This window comes from Callospermophilus lateralis, chromosome 7 (assembly GCF_048772815.1).
Source record: "Callospermophilus lateralis isolate mCalLat2 chromosome 7, mCalLat2.hap1, whole genome shotgun sequence".
In the NCBI taxonomy this organism is placed as follows: domain Eukaryota; kingdom Metazoa; phylum Chordata; class Mammalia; order Rodentia; family Sciuridae; genus Callospermophilus; species Callospermophilus lateralis.
In genome coordinates this window covers 74,607,878-74,629,075 of record NC_135311.1, presented here as the reverse complement: position 1 = coordinate 74,629,075, position 21,198 = coordinate 74,607,878, and the positions used below count along the sequence as shown (strand labels likewise).

General features: G+C 42.1%; 1 protein-coding gene across 1 annotated transcript in view; it reads right to left on the bottom strand.

Annotated features, from left to right (window-relative positions):
• Mcoln2 (mucolipin TRP cation channel 2) overlaps positions 1-21,198 on the bottom strand; it is a 54,930-nt gene that overhangs the window by 12,486 nt on the left and 21,246 nt on the right. The window contains exons 3-10 of the mRNA XM_076862230.1: positions 20,905-21,078; positions 18,549-18,702; positions 10,374-10,458; positions 10,173-10,269; positions 8,054-8,153; positions 2,861-2,973; positions 1,547-1,696; positions 50-151 (exon numbers count right to left, since the gene is read on the bottom strand). Of these exons, the coding sequence (XP_076718345.1) occupies positions 50-151; positions 1,547-1,696; positions 2,861-2,973; positions 8,054-8,153; positions 10,173-10,269; positions 10,374-10,458; positions 18,549-18,702; positions 20,905-21,078 (975 nt within the window). The remainder of the gene's footprint in view (positions 1-49; positions 152-1,546; positions 1,697-2,860; positions 2,974-8,053; positions 8,154-10,172; positions 10,270-10,373; positions 10,459-18,548; positions 18,703-20,904; positions 21,079-21,198) is intronic.

Sequence of the window (21,198 nt, the reverse complement as noted above, 5' to 3'; positions counted from 1 at the left end):
AATGAGTCCCACCCAACCACAATGGTCCTTCCCAGCATCAGATGCTTACGTTATATGCTTGGAAATACCCCAGGTATCGGATGACACCAACCCAAACGAAGAGTGTAGATGTCCCAAGCAAAATGCTGCACAGGTCATAATTTGTGAGATTCTAAGGAATGAAAAAAAAGCAATAAATCATTTATCTCACTTTCGATGGATTGGAAAGAATGTTCTATCTGTCTCCCTATAGGTGCTACTAAAAGTCTTTTAAAAGAATGCAAAAAATAGAATGCAGTCCCAAATGTTTGTTTCTTGTTTCCTTTTAGTACTTCAATGGGTTGAACTGATTTTTTTCCCATACAGTCTGAAATAGAAATCTCATTCACCACCAATCTAGGCATTATAGAAGGTGTTTATTAAATATCAAACAATACAATTCAGCTGCCTGTGAAAGCAAATTCCAACATGATCTGCTAATCCCACTCTCAAGGAATTCCAGGTCTTGTTGAGGACACAAACACATAAATGCAATTCTAATAAAGTATATTAAGTGCAATGAGAGAGACAATGCTCTGCTTGTCGAAGAGGGCTTCCCTTGGGGGTGTGACCCCAAAGCAGAGCTACACCTGCAGGACGGGATGGAGAAAGTTCCACAGGCAAATGGACGAAGGCTGAACAGACAGACACAAAATACCAAGAACCAGCAAGTTGTCCTGAACAGGCAGAATCAGAGCCAAGGGACAGAGACAGAACAGGATGAGGGAAACCCGGGAGCCACTTCTACAGTAGGTCCTGAGAGGTAGGAAGGAGGGTAACAGCAAGATGGACACTTCTGAGGAAATTACTCTGACAGCTGGGTGAATGGATCTGAGTGAAATAAGGCTGAAGATGGGAAACGAGAATGGAGCCTGCTGGGACAGTCCAGGCCAGAAGAGAATGACCCAAAGAAGTCAGCAGCAGCCATGATGGAGAATATGGGCACTGTGGTGGTGGGAGGCCAGGCTGGTGGGATCCATCAACAATATAGCATGGAGGGCGGGCAGAAGGCTGGGTGAAGGAGGAAGCCAGCTCTCCTTCAAGCCAATCTCCTAGTGATGAGATTGAATCAACTAATTTTTGCAATGTGTCAGTTACAGGTAGACTGGTAAGTGTTCCTGCCTTGCCCTTATCTGTCAGGGTGTCCAATACTCTTGGGTCATTACCACCAGCTCTTGATGCATGTTCGGGGGGGAAATGATTGGTTTATGGCTCAGTTTCTCCTTCTGCAACTACCATAAATGGATGGATGGGTGAATAAGGCCCAAACAACCAATCTTCTCAAACTTCAGTTATTATTTCAAAGATGCCACCAAATTTCCTGGAGGATAGTCATAGGAGTATCAGTAGCCACGCACACCAGGTTCCTTACTCCCTTCATGAGGAAAGTAAGAGACAGGAGGCCTCCCTTGGATGGGTGTGAGAAAAGAGGAGTAGACCAGTCTCCATAAAGATTTTATATCTTAAAATGCCTGACGTCATCCAGAAGAATATAAAGAACATAAGATTTGAAATGGGTTGTCCTCACCTTTGCTTTGATTTCCATTTTTAATATGGATCCAATGATTGTCATTAGGTCACTGATAATCACCAGGACGTACCATCCACTGATGAACTCCCACTGGTCAGCGTCACACACACGTCGATTGTGCTTCTCCAGGAAGAAATTTAGAAATCTCTACAGCAAACATTTAAAAAAGCATTCCTTACAAATCCCATTGCCCTCGGGAAGCAGAAGATAGGTGCAAAACAGTGCTCTTGCCTGTAAAATGAAGTGGCATATCGTTCCCAACTCGACAGTTCCACTTCACAGTGGGGGTGGTGGCACACATTTTTCCTCATCATCTACCCCAGCTGTAAGTAAGCTTTTGAGTGGCTGCTAAATTAACTCGAACATTAAATACACATGCTCTGGCCCAGAAGACTCTTGTCAAAATAGCTTACACACAATATGTTCCAGATACTTTGAATATTATCAACTCATTCAAGCTGAGGACAACTCTGGGGACTAGATACTATCCATTCTCTCTTCTTGGTGAAGGAATGGAGGCCCAGGGAGGTTGAGACAGGAACTGGCTCCAGAGTGTGTTCCCAGAGTGCCCCCTCGCTTTGGCACAGAGAGGATCTTAACCTTGTACTCAGAATATGAAGAGGATTAGAGGGCCGGTAAGAGAGATGGGTGTTAACAAAGTAAGTTGGCTGAATCAAGATCATGGAAAATAGAACAGACTCTTGCTCCACAAATGGTAATTTCAATGAGTTCCCATTTCCCATGACCCCAATAGGAATTTACACACATGCCACAAACCAGAATAAGACTGGCAGGGAGCTGGAATATATATTCATTAAGAGCCCCGAGGGTAAAAAAAATAAAGTGAAACTCAGGGGAGAATTTTTAAACTATTTAAAAAACAGAAGAAAGTTTTTAATGTTTCATTATGACCCATTTACCAAGCTTCCCTGTCAAAACAAACTCTGATTTCAAGACAAAAGATGAAGCTCACACATGCTATTACTCTGTTCATGCCTGAATTTAAAACGGTCTCATTTATTCTGGAAACACCCAACAGCGTGAGAGTTCACTTCTGTGCACCTGCACTTGTTAACTCACTATTAAGCAGGATCATTATCTGATTCCCACCTGACTTCCTCCGAACCTGTACTTCCTTCCCCGCCCCCGCCCCCCAGGCTGGTTAGAGCCTCCAGGGGCCATCATTGGACGGAATTAAGTGAGCCAAGGGCCCCAGGAAGAGTAGAGAGGGCCAACATCAGCAGTCCACTGTTTGGACAAACTGAGGGTACCTGCCCACATGGGAGGGAGAAAGTGCAAACACACACTTACCTTTCTTAATCGGAGAGCAAGAACAACAGACCTTGTGCACAGGATGAGGGAGGCCAGGCAAATCACAATGACAAATGCATCAAACACCAGGACATACTGAGTGTTTTTCTGAACTGAAGAACAAAACAGAATGTAAATGCTAAACACATCTCACCTGAGAATAACTTCCAGGCAAAAGGGCAGTCTGAACAGACGTTCAAATGGAAACTTCTGTTCCTTGTCAGAACAAAATGGCAACTATCAGAAAGGATCACACTGAAATCACTCAGAAGTCAGCCAGCAAGGCGAAGCATCCCCTGGTGTGAAGAGTCACGCGTTTAAAAATACACAAAGTGCTAATAAATGCACTGAAATTAACTTATAAATATTTACTGTAGCACAGAATTCAACAGAAGGTGATCTATTTGGGCGAACCTACCAAGTTGTTTCACACATCAATTTGCCATTAATATGAGGAAAAATTAAAATGCCACCCCTGGAAGCCTCATTTCTGCTTCTCAGCCTCCCTGCTCACGTTCCCAGTGGAGAGTGCTGGTCTGATAAATGTTTTCTGCATGTACAAGAAATAACTTCTTGGAATGGAAATGAGGAGGACAGTGGTAATCAGATTTTTGTTCTGGAATACACAGGAGCAGGGAGAATGTGCCAGAGGGAAATGAAACTGTACCTTGAGCTTCTCCTCAGAATTTATGGGAGCATCCCACACTCCAATCACTACCTTCTCCTACCCTACCCTGTGGCCACACTGGTCCTCCTTCTTCTGTCCGCTCACCTCAGGGACTTTGCACATCCTGTTCCCTCTGCCTGGGACAGCACCTCTCTCCCTACACACATATGCCCAGGTTATTCATTTTCAGTGTCCAGTTTCAGATTAAACCCCCACTCCTTCTCAGAACAAAATTTCCTAAATTCTCATCTCTATTAGCCACTCTTATGTCCTTCCATAGCACTGGCTACAGCTACACACACCCAAAGACACTGATCTTATATCCTCAAAGAAGACATGTTGTAGAGCACAAAGACAATAAAAAATGGGAAAGGACGTAAATCTCTGGAGCCTGATGGCTTGGGTCTCAGGGAAGTCACTAATCCTAAGCCTCCATTTCCTCTGAGAAGTAGATAGAAAGGCAAAAGTTAACAACAACAACAACAATAAGACCAATATCACGGGGCTGTTGTGAAGATTACAAAAGTTCATGTATGAAAAGCACTCTGAAGAGCCCTGGGGAAATAACAGGAGCAAACACCCTCCGTGCTTACCATTTGATCATTCAGTGTCCGTCTTCCCCAGCAAATGACTGGCTGTCTCTGTGAAGCAGGGTCCCCGAGCACTGTTAAAATATAGCACTTGTGCCTAGCATAATGCTTTAGCAAGCTCACAAATAAGTGAAGAGCTTCATGCAGAACATGAGAAGAACACTGAGTGATCTAAATTAGAGCTTACGAAAATCTGAGCCAAGTCAGAGGCAGAGGGTCAAGAGAAAGCAAAGAGTTGTGAGAAATGAAGGAGGGTCATGAGCTGGTCCTCAGGTGGACCTAGGGAAGGAGGACAAATAAGACTGAATGACAGTTTTCTGCCTTGGGTAAACTGAGTTCAGTCTGGACAATCAAGACCAGAAAGGATGACTTGGACTAGGGACAAGCGACCTTCAGAGGAGAGTCTAGGTCAGAGTGCTCCACGGCGACCTTCAGCAGAGGAGGCATTAAGAGAAGGACCAGAGCACCCTCAGATTTAATAACACAAGGATGTGAGCAACCCTGGACCAGTGTCGGAGGGCAAAGTGGCTCATCCAGTAGGGCAGGAACACAGCTGGCTAGTAAATGTGATTCACAGAGCAAATGATTCTACCCAGCTAAGTTTCAGGCTCCTCTGCTACAAAACAGTGTGGGCAGCATCTGCTCCCATAGAACTGTCCTGTGGAGCCAGGTACAACAACCTATGGAAAGTGAATACCCAGCACCAAATGCTCACAGCTGCTTTTAGCCATTTTATACTGAAGAAATTTAAGTTATCTTGAAATGTCATCTGACAGACAGATAATAAGACAACATAGCTCTACCACAACACAGCCCTCCTGTACCCTTGGGCCTATGGAATAGGGCAGAGAAAATGGGAAGTTCTTGGGAAGAGGAGTCAGAAAATCCTATGAAAGGCAAAGACAGTTTCTGGTAACTTTCTTTATGACCTATTCCTAGAACAAAACCTGAGACTGCTTGTATTGAGCCTAATCTGCAGATAGGAAAATAAACAGACCTAGAAAGATAAACCAGCCCTCCCAACAGAGAATCCTGCATTCTATTTGTCCTTGAATTACTGAAAAGACAAGTCTGGTGTGTTAAAAAAAAAAAGTGGAGTTTTATAAACAATTGCTTTCTCACCCCATTGAAACTACCTTACCCTACAGGAACATTTTCCAGATGTGGGTTTAGAAAACACTAGTCCAGAAAGATGCTCTGCCGACCTGATTAGGGGTATCCCACACCCAACTCCACCCTTCCCTACCACTGGTCTGCCTGAGGGGCTGTAACCCAGGGTCACCTAATTCCCCTTTCCTTTTAATACCCGTGACATGCCCATCAAGGGAGAATCCTGCCCACTAATCTGTCCAAGCCTCCCATCCCTGAATTGCTCTACTTACAAACTTAAGTTAGACACTCCAGTCAGAATGGAAGTTATCAAGAATATAAGCACAATACATGTTGGCACACTCATACATTTCTGGTGGGACTGCAAATTGGTGCAACCAATCTGGAAAGCAGTATGAAGATTCCTTTAAAAACTTGGAATGGAACCACCATTTGACCCAGCTATCCCACTCCTTGGTTTATACCCCAAAGACTGAAAAACAGCATACTACACTGATGCAGCCACATCAATGTTTATAGCACAATTCACAGTAGCCAAACTGTGGAACCAACCTAGATGCCCTTCAATAGATGAATGGAAAAAGAAACTGTGGCATGTATACACAATGGAATATTACTCAGCAATAAAAGATAATAAAATTATGGCATTCGCAGGTAAATGGATGGAGTTGGAGAACATCATGCTAAGCAAAGTAAGCCAACCCCCCAAAACCAAAGGCCAAATGTTTACTCTGATAAGTGGATGCTAATCCATAATGGGGGGCCATGAGATGAATGGAGGAACTGTAGATTGGGCAAAGGGGAGGAAGGAGAGGGGAGGGGGTATGGGGTAGGAAAGATGAGGGAATGAGATAGACATTATTACCCTAGGTATAAGTATGATTGCAAAAAATGGTGTGACCCTACTTCATGTACAACCAGAGAAGTGAAAAATTGTGTTCCATTTGTGTACAATGAATCGAAGAGCATTCTGCTGTCATGTATAACTGATTAGAACAAACTAAAAAAAAAACTTAAGGAAGATTGTAATACATGTGGAGATGGGCATCGAAGTCATTAAAGTCAACATGAGTTTTGGATGTGAAAAGGGATATTTCCTCATATTGTGCTTTGAGATAATACAGATAATGGCAAGAAGGAGAGAGAAGTGTATGTGAAAGAAAACTCAGAACACCTTGGAGTAGCATCAGGAGCCCACCAGATGTCACCCTTGCCCTCCTCCCCCTTCCCCCAAACCAGGGAAATCTCAACCCACTAGACAGCTTCACATGAGGCGGGGGAAATTTCCTAAACTGTATTCCAAACTTCCGATTTTTAAGTATTTCACATCCCCTCATTTTATTTTAAATTCTTATTCTCCTAGTGACAAATAATGGCTTCTTAGGATGCAATTCTAAAGAAACACATGTAAATTTTTACTGTTTTCACTCTGTGGTGTGAGGTTTGTGTTTCTCCTTGTTGACCACAGGAGGGAGCCACGCGGCCCCGCGCTGCGCATAGGCAGAAAAACCCCAGGGTCTGTGTGGAAGCAGCTGCTTTGGAGACAGATTTGATCTACCACTCATTCCCTCATTTTGACCTTCATACTGACTATTCCTAATCCCAATTTAGATGCAACAAAGATTAGGTTGCGTTTTTGTTTGTTTGTTTGGGTTTTTTTTTCCATAGAAAATAGATGCAACCCATACTCGGACTTGCAAAACATGCATCTGACCTGTGCCAATCTGTGAAAGTGGTACCTACTGGAAATAGGAACCCCTTTTAAACAGAAACCCAAACTGTCCATTCTGATCGGAGGAACTACTAAAACCCAAACTTTTAAAAAAGGCGAAATCATCAGGTTGTCTTATACAACTGAAAAGTAGCAGGCCACAAAGCTACTTGTTTTTTAAAAAAAAACTAAAATGAAAACCACAGGTATTTTACATTTTATTTCATTCTGGTTAAAAGGAAGTTCATCCAAACAAAGCTTGCCAATTAAAGAAAAAAAAAATGCTGACCATCCACCACTGACATCATTTCGGCCCCTCACTGGGCAAAACGGGCGAGGTCCACATAGCCCATTTAAACATGTGCATTAAGAGGTGTTTTTCATATACTGACTGAACAGATGACCCCACATTTGTACAAGTGACAATCTGGGCTCTGAGGCCTTGATCCTCTTCCTCCATTGTCTAAGGCTCAGATCAAAAACATACCTTCTTCAAAGAATCATTTAAATTTTACTTCCCACTCTATCCCAGTCGAATATATCTTTTGCTTGCTTTCTCTTCATTTCTCCAGCACACCCCTCACCTATACCCACCAGAAACACACTAGAGATTTTATCAGCACATAATTCTCCCTCACTAAGCCTTTCGTTTTTATCTTTTCACCACAGAACCTAGCAATTCATATACACCCACTTCTGTTCTCAGAGCTTTGCTTCCCATACTAATCCTTTGATATCTGACTTCCTGGAAGGTAAGCACCATCATGACTCCTCATTTTTTTCAGAGAAAGGTACTGAGACAGAGAAGTTAAAAAAGTTGCCCCAGATCACAGATAAACAGGACTGGGATTCAAACCCAGGCCATCTGGCTCCAGAGCTGGAGTGCCTAACCACCAAGTCACATGACTTCTAGCAGAGGAGTAATCAACACTTGCTGAATGAAAAGCTCAGAGCTGTGGGACATGTATCACAGAGTCCGATTTTCAATACATGGACTTCCAGAACCCTTTCCCCCTATCACCATCCAAATCAACCACTCAGATACTCCAAATCCCAAAATAAAGTGTTGAAATCCATCCCATAATCCGCAAAGGCCAAGCAGAGCGCATACTTACTAGAGCCAGATATGTTCAGGTCTTTACATTCTTCAATATCAGCGTCACTGTCAAAATAGATTTTGATTTTGCCACTGTGCGCTTTATTATCGAAGGTGATCTGGAGACACAAGGAGATTGAGAGGTTATCGCTCAGCAGAAATTAAGACTCACTGGGTCAACTCTGCTTTTAAAAGTAGGGGCATCCAAACTGTGCTGACCCAAAGAAAAATATACTGATAAAAACATCCTTACCACATGATTTCTTCACAAGATTCTATTAGTAATCCCAGGAACTAAAATATGAAGTCACCAATCTTTGACAAGAGAACACAATGACCCTCATTATTTTTTTTTAAAAGGCATTTATTTTTATTTTTATTTTTTTTAGTTTTTTGTACTGGGGATTGAACCTAGGGGTGCTTAACCACTAAGCCATATCCCCAGCTGTTTTTTATATTTTATTTTGTGATAGGATGTCACTAAGTTGCTTAGGGCCTCACTAAGTTGCTCAAACAGGCTTTGAACTTGTGATCTTCCTGCCTCAGCCTCCTGAGCCACTGGAATTATAGGCATGCACCACTGTGCCCAGCTACCCAGAATGGCATTTAAAAGCATTTGCTTCCATTCTTTCCTATGGGTATGAAATCCTAGACTTTTATTAGACTGAAAATTCTTTTTCTGTTTGCCTCAGGAGCCATACGCAATGTTTTCAGAAATTACAGACTTGTTCCAGGGCTGCAGGCTGAACTTAAAATGTCCTAGTACCTTCACTTTTCAACATTATAGAACCCAAGTCAGTCATGTACATCATTCAAGGTTTATACATGATGCATGCTGAGGAGTTCTTAGGGTAAACATATTGAGAAATCCAAATAAAAGAGCTGGGAGAGCTGAATGTATAGGTGACCAAACCTACACACCTGAGCATCCCTGATCACAAGCCAAGTTCTGTGTAATCCAGAACATCACTGAGACCAGCCAGAGCTCGAGAGATAACTCAGACCAGCCCACTTCCCACCTTTGAGCTATGATGGCTTCCAGAATTACTTCCCTAAATTACTTCCCTCAAGCCTTTGGAAACTTGAGCAAAGTCCAAAGAACTAAACAAAAATGTAAAGCCAATGCTTTGATCCCCCCATTGCTGCCCATGTCATGACAAAGCCATAAGTGACCCATCCTTGCAGGCTCTTCTCCCCCCTGATTCTCTCCTGCCTCTGTCCTTGTCCTCCAGAGGATCCCAGGGCAGCCCTGCCCACCCAGCTCAGAGCAATAACCATTATTTTCTTGTCCAGAACCAACCCTCCTTACCACATGCTGCAGCTTGAATGTGTCTCCCCCAAAATCCACATGTTGGAAAGTTCAAACCCAAGGCAACAGTGATGGGGAGGGGACCTAATAGGAGGTGACTAGGTCGTGAGGGCTCTGTCCCCATGAATGGCTTCATGTCATTACTGTGGGAGCGGGTAGTTGTTCCCTAAAGCGGCCCCTCTTGCTCTCTCATGTGCTCTCCCACCGTGTGCTGCCTTCCACCATGTCATGAGAGCAAGAAGGCCCTTGCCAGATGCAGCCCCGCCAGCTTGGATTTCTTAGGCTCCCAAACTATGAGCCAAATAAACCTCTATTTACAAATTACACTGTCTGTGGAGAAAATGGGGGAAGATACCAAACAAGGCAATTTATAATGACTTACCTATTGACTTATCTTTCTGTCTGCTCTCTCCTCCAGTCTATAAGCTTGGGGGTGGGACACGTGCCTGGAGGGCATAGCACAATGCCTGGTGCATAGTAGGGACTCATAGTATTTATTAATGGTGGGTTTGAAAATACTCATAGGACATTCTCAGAGATCTCCCTTGGAAGCTGGGGAAAGTACCAGAGACTGAAAATACATATCAGAAGCATCTCTTTGGATATTTCAGAAGAGTAGAAGGTCAAAGCCAACTTTGAAAACTCCACTCAGGTTAGAAACAAAGAGCTTCTTCAGAGGTCATGGTCCCTGGACCACGGACACCATCAACTGCCACTAGAACTATTTAAAACACAGCCACATGGAACGTCTCTTGGTGTGATTTATACTCTGCAGCTACAAAAGCAGAGAGAGCAGTAGAAAGTGGCTTAGTAAAACCAAGGCACTTGCCGTGTTCCGGAAGATGTAACAGTCGGGTAACTCACGGGAATGAATCGTCTGTAGGTCAATGCCTTTAAGGTGAAAGGAGATTTCAACTTGTAAGAGCCTGAACAAAACATATTAAAAGGTGTAAAATGTCACAGTTTTACTTGTCCACCCTCCTTCCCCCTCCCTCAGCTCCTGGGAAATGAGACTTGAAATTGTGTTTACCGATGGAATTCCAGACTGAAGAACGGGGACTGCATCCAGTCCTGAGGGTCCTTGTCGAGTGTCTGAAGATCCAAGTTAGTGCAGTCTAGGGAAAGGCCAGGACAAGCAAGGGAACCGTCAGACAGACATGGGTTGCTAAAACTAGCGCCCGGAAGTGCCATGTGAAGCAGGCTACTTAGAAAGTTTCAAAATACCTCCCCAGACAATATTTACTAATTAACAGAGGAAGAATAGCGACCTTTCCATGGAGAACCTGGCAGACCCTACACTTCCCCAGTGACCAAAGTTAACATCAGTCATGAGATACACAGGCTGTGCCTCCCACCATGGTGCCAAGGATGCAGCCGATACGTGCTATTCCTGCCCCAAGTCACTACCTCAACCCAGTCCCGAGCAAACAAACTCCCAAAGTGCAGAACAGTCCATTCTTTAAAAATATTAAGAGATTGGATGCAGTGGCACAGGCCTGTGATCCTAGTGGCTCAGGAAGCTGAGGCAGGAGGATTGCAAGTTCAAAGCCAGCCTCAGCAATTTAGTGAGACCCTGTCTCCAAATAATAATAATAATAATAATAATACTAAAAAAGACTGGGGTATAGCTCAATGGTTAAGCACCCATGGGTTTAATCCCTAGTATCAAAATTTAAAAAATTAAAAATGTCAAGATCATGCCAAGCAACTTGTAATTCCAGCAACTTGGCAGGCTGAGGTAGAAGTATTGCAAGTTCAAGGCCAGCATTAGCAAATCAGTAAGACCCTGTCTCAAACATTTTTAAAAAAAGAGTGGGGTGGGGCTGTAGCTCAGTGGTAAAGTAGCCAGGGTTCAATCCCCAGTACACAAAAAAAGAGCCAAGACCATAAAAGAAAAACAAATCCAAGCAAATTTCTTTTGCTCTAGATTTTAAAAAAACTAAAGACATAATAGCACAAGGCAAGATATGATCTGGATGGGATCCCAGGAGTAGGGAACAGTTTCTCTACAGCTATAAAGATCGTTAGGATAATTGATGAGTTGAGAATAGAGTTTGTGTATTATGGTTTTACATCAGTGTTAATTCTTCACTTTGAGCACTAAACAGAGATCACCTAGAATGTTTTTGTTTGGGGAAAAATGCGCACTGAAGTATTTTTAAGCAAAGAAACAGCATATCTATGCCTTCAGGAAAAATATTTATACATACAAAGAAAAAGTAAATAAGATAAGACATTAGTATTTGGGAAATCCGGACGAAGAGAACACAGGATATCTTTGTGATACTCTGTTACTTTCCTGTTAGGTCTGACACTTTCTTTAAAATTAAAAAGAGAAGGAAAAGGAGCCCAGGTTGCATGCAAGTAAGAACAAATTATCAGCTATAAACTATAGAAGAATAATCCCAAAAGCCTCCCATAAAAATTAGTCTCATTATCATGGAGCCCAACACCCTTGGGTTACACGTTAGTAAAGCCAAGAGGTCGAGAGGTGAGCACCTGTCAAGGTGACCTGGTAACAGAACTGGTGGAGGCCAGCCTGGCCGAATCCCCCCAGCTATGGCTGTGCCTTCTGTGCTGTCTTTGACATGGAGAAGTCAGGACCTACTAGAGTGTGGGAGGCCATCCTCGCAGGTGATTTGAGTTACCTCCCTGGCTGGTCCAGAGGCGCTTAGGCACATCCTTGTGTCCAGAGCTTTCCCCACCCTTCTCAGGTCCAAGGCCTTGTCTGTGTGGAGGTGTGTCTGGCCACTACTCCTGAAGATCCAATCATCGCACCTGACCTTGGGACACTGCCCCCCTTCATCTTCATTGGATGGGATTTTCCCCAGAATTTTTTGTTCCCCAATAAAAGCCCACTCCCTGGCGTGTTCTCTCTCTCTCACTGGCCTCTTCAGTAAACCTCGCTACCCTCATAGGTAGTTAGAGGCTGGAGGTGGGAGAAGCCGTCCTGGAGCTGGTTTAAAGGTAATTAGAGTCTGTCTCTTTAATTCAAACTCCCTTGGGATTTCTGAACCTTCATTTATGAAGCCCGTGCTTGCTGCTGGCTAAACTACAGTGCCTGGCACCAGCAAGTCCTCCAGCATCTTATATACTCAATGGTTCATTCTTTCAGAATGGCATCCCAGGTTTTCAGCTCCTTATTTGTTTCCTTATCCCTCTAACTAGAGCACAAGGTCTTTGAGAGCAAGAGCACAACCATATTACATCACCAAACACTTGCTGCCTACCAGACAACCGACACTTAAAAGATGTCTCAATGTGTGGGACACACTGCTTTTTATAAAAGTCAGACATCCTGAGCCAAACATGGGACACGGGAGCTGAAGAGACAACTCAACAGCATACTATAGGAAATGTGCTAGGGCTGTATATCTCTCATTTAATGCATCTTTCCATTTAAACCTTAAAGCCACTTTGTGAGATGGGCACTGTTGCTGCCATTTTACAAGTGAACAAACCAAGGCACAGAGCAGTCAAGAATCTCCTTAAGGTCACACAACTGGCTGGTGTCTATCCAAAATTTAAATCTACCTGCTCTTGGTTCCAGGTCAGGAGCCCTGCTGAAGCTGACCTCTGAACATGTGTTTTAGAAGAGCATCAAAGGTCCAGGCTCCCCACCTGACTCTTCATTTATTCAGTAAATACTTGCTGAAAACCAAGCACTGTGCTGGGCACTGGAGGTAAGCAATAAAAGGACAGATGTGGCCTCTGTGGAGCTTACCTCCCAGTAGTGGAGGTAAATGATGATTCAAAAACAATATACACACACACACACACACACACATATACACAAAAAATGATTCAAGGTATAAGACAGTGAAGACAAAGTGATGTGAATAACTTGTTGGGGTGGCCCTAGTCAAGGACACGTGGTCACAGAATGACCCTGGAGGAGCTAAAGGTATTTGAACTGAAACCTTTTGCTGAAGGAGGAAGAACCACCCATGCATAGATCCAGGGGGAGTACTGTGCATGGGAAGCCAGCAAGCAGTAAGGACTCCAGGCAAGAAAGAGCCAGGCTCATTCCTCAAACAGAAAAGACACTGAACAGGGAACTGAGGACAGAGTTATGAGGAGCTTGGTGCAACAGGTAGGCGGCCAGCTCTCATAGGGACACAGATTTATTCTCAATGGAATGGGGAGCCACTCTGAAGCCAGAAAATGATATGGCCCAATTTACATTTTATTTTTAAAAACCACTCTGGTTGCATGGGAGCTGGGCAGGGAAGGGTAGAAATAAGACCAGAATCAGGAGAACAATCTAGGAGCAAGGAGCAGCATGGATTAGAGTGGTGATTGTAGAAATAAAGAAATCAACACATTCAAGCAAGGGGCTTGAGCAACTGGGAAAACAAAAATGCTGTTATCATTTTCCAAAGGGGAAAGACTGAGAAAGAAACAGCTAGGGCCAGGGGTGGGTGGGGAGATGGGGAGGTCTGAAGCCTTTTGTTTTAGACACAGGTTTGAAATTCCTTCCAGACATCACAGTGAGGTTGTCAAGCAGCCAGCTGAACACATGAACAGTCTGGAGCTCAGAAGGAACTCAGGTGAGAGGTGTAGGTCTGGGTGCCCCAGAGAAAGGGCATGACTTCTTAGAGACAGAGGAGTGTCACCTGCCGTGTAGGCGAGGCTTTAACTGTGGCCTCCCCTTGCACTCCTTTGGGACACAGGGGAGAGGATTGCAGGAAAGAGATGCAAGGAACATGGAACGGGGAGGCCAGAAGACAGTGTCCTGCTCTGTCACACCTCTCCAGGAGGCACCAACCCTGAGGCAGTGAGTAGGGAATGGAGCAAGTTAGGAACAATTCACTGTTAACAGGATTCAGGTGGAAAAAAGACAGGCAAGTGTCCTGACAGCTTTTGTGAGGAAGTGATAGGGTGGACAAAGGTATCTATGCTACATGCTGAAGTCACTGAAGACGGGAGGTGCAGATGGAATACAGAAAATGAAGTGAAGTCACTCAAAAGGTAAGTCTGTGGGAAGTTAAAGATGTTTAGTTGGAAAACACTGAACCTGAGCCTCAGAAATGCAATGTGCGTGAATCACAGGGATCTTGTTGGGATGCACACTTGGCTCAGGAGCTCGAGGGTGGGGCCTGAAGTTCTACACTTCTCACAAGCTCCCCCAGGGATGCTCATGTTGCTGGTATGTGAGTAGCAAAGACCTATTGCCACTATGATTGCATGACTTTGGCTTAGTTGCCTAGTTTGAAGGAATAGCAGTTTTCTCAACTGTAAAAGGAAGGCCACACTTTTGATAATTAAGGTGCTTCTAACTCTAATATTTTTATCCTAAGATGAATTTAAAAATATCAATTAAATCAATCTGAATGAATGACTACATTCCGAAAGAAATAATGTGTTTAAGACAGATGTGCAAGACATAGTCCTGGGTCTTTTTCTTCTGTATTTCTTCACTGTAAGATATATACTATTTTGCTTTAAACATCTCTAAATCAGTTGGATGTTTTTAAATTGATGGCATCTTAGATTCATGGAAATAGGTCAGAATTTTGTCAATTAACTTTATGCTATTTGTAAAACTTGCCTTGTAAAAATCTGCTTAACTGTTCAAATTCAGCATTACTTTGTAGTTATTGAGCTACACATTATCCCAACTCATTTTCAGAACTCTGAAATCTGGTGACCTTGCACTACAGTAATTGCCACTGAGGTCGCCAGCACCTGATGGCAACAAGAGAGATTTTTTTTTTTTAAGATGGCAAATGCCCCAAGTAAAATATCAAATCTCCAGCAGAACAAGCAGATATATAACACAACAGCCTCACTGTTCAAATGAATCTTATTTACAGAGCAGAATACTTTGGCCAATGAAATAACAGCCCTCTTAGAAGGAGCACAGGTGAGACACATTCTTAAAGTAGACAGGAAAATAATGAAGCAATCATCATGACTCATGTGGAGAGAAGAACATGAGCAATTGCACTACAGATGCATTACAGAAACTAAAACTGCACTAAAAAGAAAAGTGCAAGTTTTTAGTGAAGTTCTTTAGTGCAACTGTAGTGCACTACTGAAAATAAAATATCATATAGGGTGAGCATCCCTGACCCAAAAATCCAAAATCTGAAATGCTCCAAAATCTGAAACATTTTGAGCACGAACTTGATACAAGTAAAAAATTCCACAGTTGAACTCACTTGATGGGTAACAGTCAAAATGAAGTTATGCTAATAATGCTGTATAAAATTACCTTCTGGCTATGAGTATAAGATGTATAGCATGCCATGTTTAGACTTGCCCCCCCCACCAAGTATCTTTTTCATTATGTATATGAAAAATCCGAAAGAATCTGGAATCTGAAACACTTTTATTCTCAAGCATTATGGATAAGGAATATTTGACCTGTACTAAAATAATAGCCACTTAAATATTGGGGGGAGGGGGAATCTCTTTTTTTATAGGATTCCTAATAATTCTTTCAATAAGGTTGAACTGGAAAGCTACCATTCTAGAGGCAGAAATGGGAGGGATATAGCCATCAATATTAATTAAGGGAAACTTAGCTTGATCTACACAGCCAACTACAACTAAATAGAAAACCACCAGGAAATCTGGGTGCACAGGCCGATGTCTACATTCAGCACAAGGAAGGATGATTCTCAGTAGTAAAGGAAATGCAGAAAGTATGAGCAGCTAACTTAGGACGGCTTCCATCAATTCACCTACTTAAACTCTCACGTCACACGGCCGAAGTCAAATGCAATTCCTATTTGTATCATCTGCAGGCTTCCTCCACTGTGTCCAAAAAGGGTTTAAAATCAAATAGCAAGTATTTTTTAAAGTCTTTATACCTTTTTGATATGTTGTAAGATTCTCTTTGATAAGTTTTAATTGTTAAGTCAAAGAATAAAATTAACCTGCTTAAAAAATCTCTCTAAACAAAGTCAAATTAAAAACAAACCCCTCTCCTTTAGTTAAAAAAAAAAATCCATATTCTTGCAGAAAGGAAACGAACAAAGGCACTACTGTCTAATCGTATAAATAAATCCTGCTTTGCAGCCCTGCCCATCCTACCTAGCCAGTGATATTGACTTTGGCCACATTTCTTTAACCAATTTTCCAAGTCAATTGAGAAAAACAGCATCTGAATCACTGAACAACAGCTGTATGGTGCAGCCACTTTTAGTCACACATTTTCCAAAGGGTAAATGACTTGTAGCTTACTTGAAGCAGAACTTTGAGGGGTTTTGTCATTCAATCAGGGTGACAGGACAAGCCATTAGTCTACCTGTGAGTCCTCCTACCTCAGATACAGGAATCACCTACAAGGAGGGCATGGCTGGGCACCCACGTAAAACATTCAGAGGAATCAAGATTAGCCCTTTGTAGATGGACTACCAGATCGGTCTCAGGTGAGGCAGTGCTTCCAGAGCCATAAGACAACATTTCAATGTTGTTGGCTACAGAACCAAACAACATCCTCTAAAAGGTCTCTGAGAGCAACCTTGGAGCCATGCAGCACCTGGACCCCAGATTATATGGCTTAGGCTTCTTCTTCCCAAGTCAAAATTTTCTGGAACATATTTACTCACATAGAGATTCTAAACAGGCAGACTGAGTTTAAAAACAGTGTCTTGCAGGAGTGTTCTCCTCTTGTGTTACCAAGGCACCTTAAAATCAGGTTGTAGGACATACAGTCAGATTAACTGTGTTAACACCCCATTTTTAAAAAAAACTTCCAAATTTAAGCTGATATTAAGACCACTACTCCATATCGTTAGTGTGAGGATGGCTTTAGGCTTGAGCCTAAGCAACTCCATTTTAAAAACTCCAGTTTGAAACCTGCAGACTCACCAGGCACTTCCAACAAAGCCCTCCAGTATGCCACAAACAAGTTACTTCCCCTCAATCTGATAAACAGAGTGAAGCCTCTGGCAGGCTATCCTCACCTGAGAAGAAGGAAAGGCGAAGATCCGGGTGAAGACTACCAGACCAGACGTATCTGACCCCAGGGTAAATGACGTCATGGAGAAATCTGGTGGTAGCTGATAAGGACTGAAAGGGGGGTCAAAAGCCCCCAAATTTAGTATAAATAATAGAGCTGATGAACAGGGATTCAGCCAGCCGAAGCAAGTATGCACTCAAGCTGGAGAGCCTGATGAAGACCTGACATCTCATCACTTGTCACCGTTTCCTGAGCCTCTGAGTGATCCTCACAGCTCTCAAACTCTACCCACCTTGTCTGCACCTTGGTGAGAGCCACCACTTCTCCCTACGACCCTCTCCTCAACCAGTCTCCACTCCATGCCAGGAAAAGCCTGCCTTGGTTCCAGACCTGATCACCGTGGTCTGAGTGAGTGTGCATCAGCTGGACATAAAGCCTAAGGCTTAAGACTTCTGAACTTAGCATGCAGAGGGAATGTCTGTCATTAGCCTGTCATGATTAAGTGTGTTTTGCAGTGCTTAGAATTAATCTAGAATTGTTTGCTGTGAATTGATTATGTCTATTGCAGTGCTTGGCATTAAGGATTGTCATTTTCTTGATTAAGAACCTATAGAGTGAAATTGTACTGAGTAATTTGAGTGAATAAAGCATTGAAAGGGGCAGAAGTGCACATTCTTTATCTCTCCCCTCGACTGCATACGTCGCAATTTTACCCCCTTGACAGTAACTTGAGGAGCCATAATGGAATAATCTTTGCAACCCTAGTACAGCCACTGTGAACACCGTGGGAACAGTGGCCATCCAGAAGTTTGTTGAATGAATGACAAAGTTCTGGGTCAAACATTTTGCATTTACACATTACATATGGTATTCTTTTACGTTCCTAACAGAGTGGTACACAACAGTTCTACATGATTAGCTGTTAACGTTTTGTCAAGCAATCTCCTAAAAGAGAAAGTTTGTAATCACAATTCACCTTTAAAGAGCACTTACATACTTTGTAGGTAGTAAAAACAAGTATGCAAGGCATTTTTTGCTTACATTATTTCATTTGATACATACAGACATATTTTTTCAAAATCTAATCACTCCCTAATGGGGGAAAAAAAACTAAACAAACATGAATACTTATGCATTTATTCCCAAACTAACAATTTTGAGAGACACCAAAGAGATCCACAGATGCTATCCCTATCCCATTACCGGAGCCAGAATAGGTTCGCTCTCATACGAGGGCTTTGCTCTCACCACAGAAGACAACAAAGGCACATAATGAAATTATCGCTGCGTTACCTGTCTCAATGTCGCTGTCAATGTTCAGGGTCTCGTTAGAAGACGGCATGGTCCCTTTCTTGTAATGCTGCTTACAGATTTTTAAGGCAATTATATTGTCTTCATTTTCTCCGTAGTCAAGGGTCGCCAGGGAAATGTTCTTTAGACGATGATACTATTTTTAAAAATAGTTAAATAATAGTTAAAAAACACATATGACCTTTTTAAAGTTTGGTCAGAAGTCACAGCATATGGAATGCAGTTTTAGCCACTTTTTGTTGTTTATATCCTGCCCCCTCAGTAGCACTTTCCAATTTTAAATAACACAAAATCATTTTCTCAGGCTGCAAAGGAACAAACTACCCCACAGAACTCTAAACTAAAGCTAACCTGCTCACAGCTGGCTCCCATCTCCCTCAGAGCCCAAGACAGGGTCCTGCTGATCTCTCAGGCCTTACTGCCTACAATGGTTCCTGTGCTCCACGCCACAAGGTCACATCCAGGGAGCTCCTGGAGCTTGCCAAACACACATCTGCCTCTGGTTTTTGCTGTTCCCTCCACCTGGAACCTGAGGTAACTACCTAGCTCACTCCTTCAGGTCCTGACTCAAATATCACCACCTCAGTCAGGCATTCCCTTACCAAGCCAATGAAAATCGCAAGCATATATCAAAACCTTACATTGTACCCCCAAAAATATGTAATATGTAACATATATATATATATATATATATATAATTATATATAAATTAAAAATTAAAATTAAATTTTTAAAAAACTGCAAGCATTGGGCTGGAGATATAGCTCAGTTGGTAGTGTGCTTGCCTCACATGCACAACGCCCTGGGTTCAATCTCCAGCAACACACACACACACACACACACTGCAACTGCAAGCATCTATCCCATGCCAAACACACTCCTGTCCTATTCCATAGGAGTGATCACTCTCAGAGAAGCTACAGCTTATATTAACACAACTAATACCAGCTTACACTAACACAATTTTGCTATCTGCACTAACATGACTTCACTAGCTCCTATCTTCATAAATATGATTTTACTATTCTAGGAAACTTTTACCTAGGAACAAAAAAGTCGTTGCAAATAATTATATTGTTTGGGAATATCCAAAAGACTCATATAGGTGGCTAAACAATTTGAAGATTTAGTCTGATAACAATTCCAAGACTTTTTGAGACTATTTCCCTGACCCTCGCCTTGCTAGATCCACCAACCTTAAACAGTTATAGCATGATCCTTACCCAATTCTAATCAAGGCCCCCACATTAAAGGACTCTGATTCTACCCGAGGCACCGTTTGGACTGTTCAAAGTGGCATCTTCCTTACTGCTGTTAGTAAGGAACTCAGCTTTGCTTATCATCATGTTTTCAGATAGTGTTCTTAGGGAGCTGGCATTTGATACTATACATTTCATTTTGTTTCATTTGTCTGGCTCTTCCCTTTACAAAGGGCAGGGATTTTGTTTGATTCACTGATACATCTCCAATGTCTGGAATACTACTGGCTAACACTAGGGACTCAAATGCTTATTGAATGAATGAATGAAAAAGAAAAGACCAATTTCTCTCCCCTAAATTCTCTCCTCAGGTCCACCAGTCTGCTATCTCATAACCATCCAGATACAACTGTTATATTACATATTCTTAAGATTTGGATAGAATTACTAATGCTAAAATTGAGACCAACAAAGACTCTTCTTGGTTTCAAACCTTCATCAAGGCTTCTGAGATGATAAATGTCTTGGCTGTTTGATCTGAAGTAATCTCCCCAAAGTAATGAGAATGAAGAAATAAATTAAAAACAACAAATCTTAGAGAAAAGGTCAAAATAGGCAAACTTTACTATGTGGTTCCAAAAATAGTAATAAACATTTTTTCAGCAAATTATGCAAAATTTACATCATTTATTATTTTTGTTTGCTTACTAAGATAACAAGGCCAAATATATATATATAGAGAGAGAGAGAGAGGGGGGGGGAGAGAGAGATATAGATAGATAAAGATATAGATATATAGATATATAGATAGAGATAGAGATAGAAATATATATGTATATTTATATATACTTGATCTTTTTTTTTTCTTTTGGTACCTTATATTGAACCCAGGAGTGTTTAACCCATAAACCACATCCCCAGCCCTTTATATTTTTCACTTTGGGACAGGGTCTCACTAAGCTGCTTAGGACCTCACTAAATTGCCGAGGCTAGCCTTGAACTTGTGATCCTCCTGCCTTAGCCTTCCAAAGCTACTGGGATTACAGATATGCACCACCATGCCCAGCTCAAGTATATATATTCTTAAAGTATAGGTCAACATAATCTTAAAGAACAGGTCACTCACAACAAGTACTTGCCTGATGAATAACAAAAAAGATGCTCTCATAGGTGTCCTTTTGAGTATATACACTGCAACTGTAGTCATCTTCATCTATTCCAGAATATCCTTTCAAAAACAAGTGCTTAAATGCAACAGTGTTATCTTCTTTGAAAGCAACCACCAATTGGTTACCTAAACCAAAACGAACAAGCTGGAAAAGAAAATCAAATAGGAATATGAACTTGACCATTTTCTAAGGAAGGAAAATGTCTTCTGATCATTCACCTTCTGCTTAAACCCTATAAGAAAATCTCAATTCCTTGCTTGATAC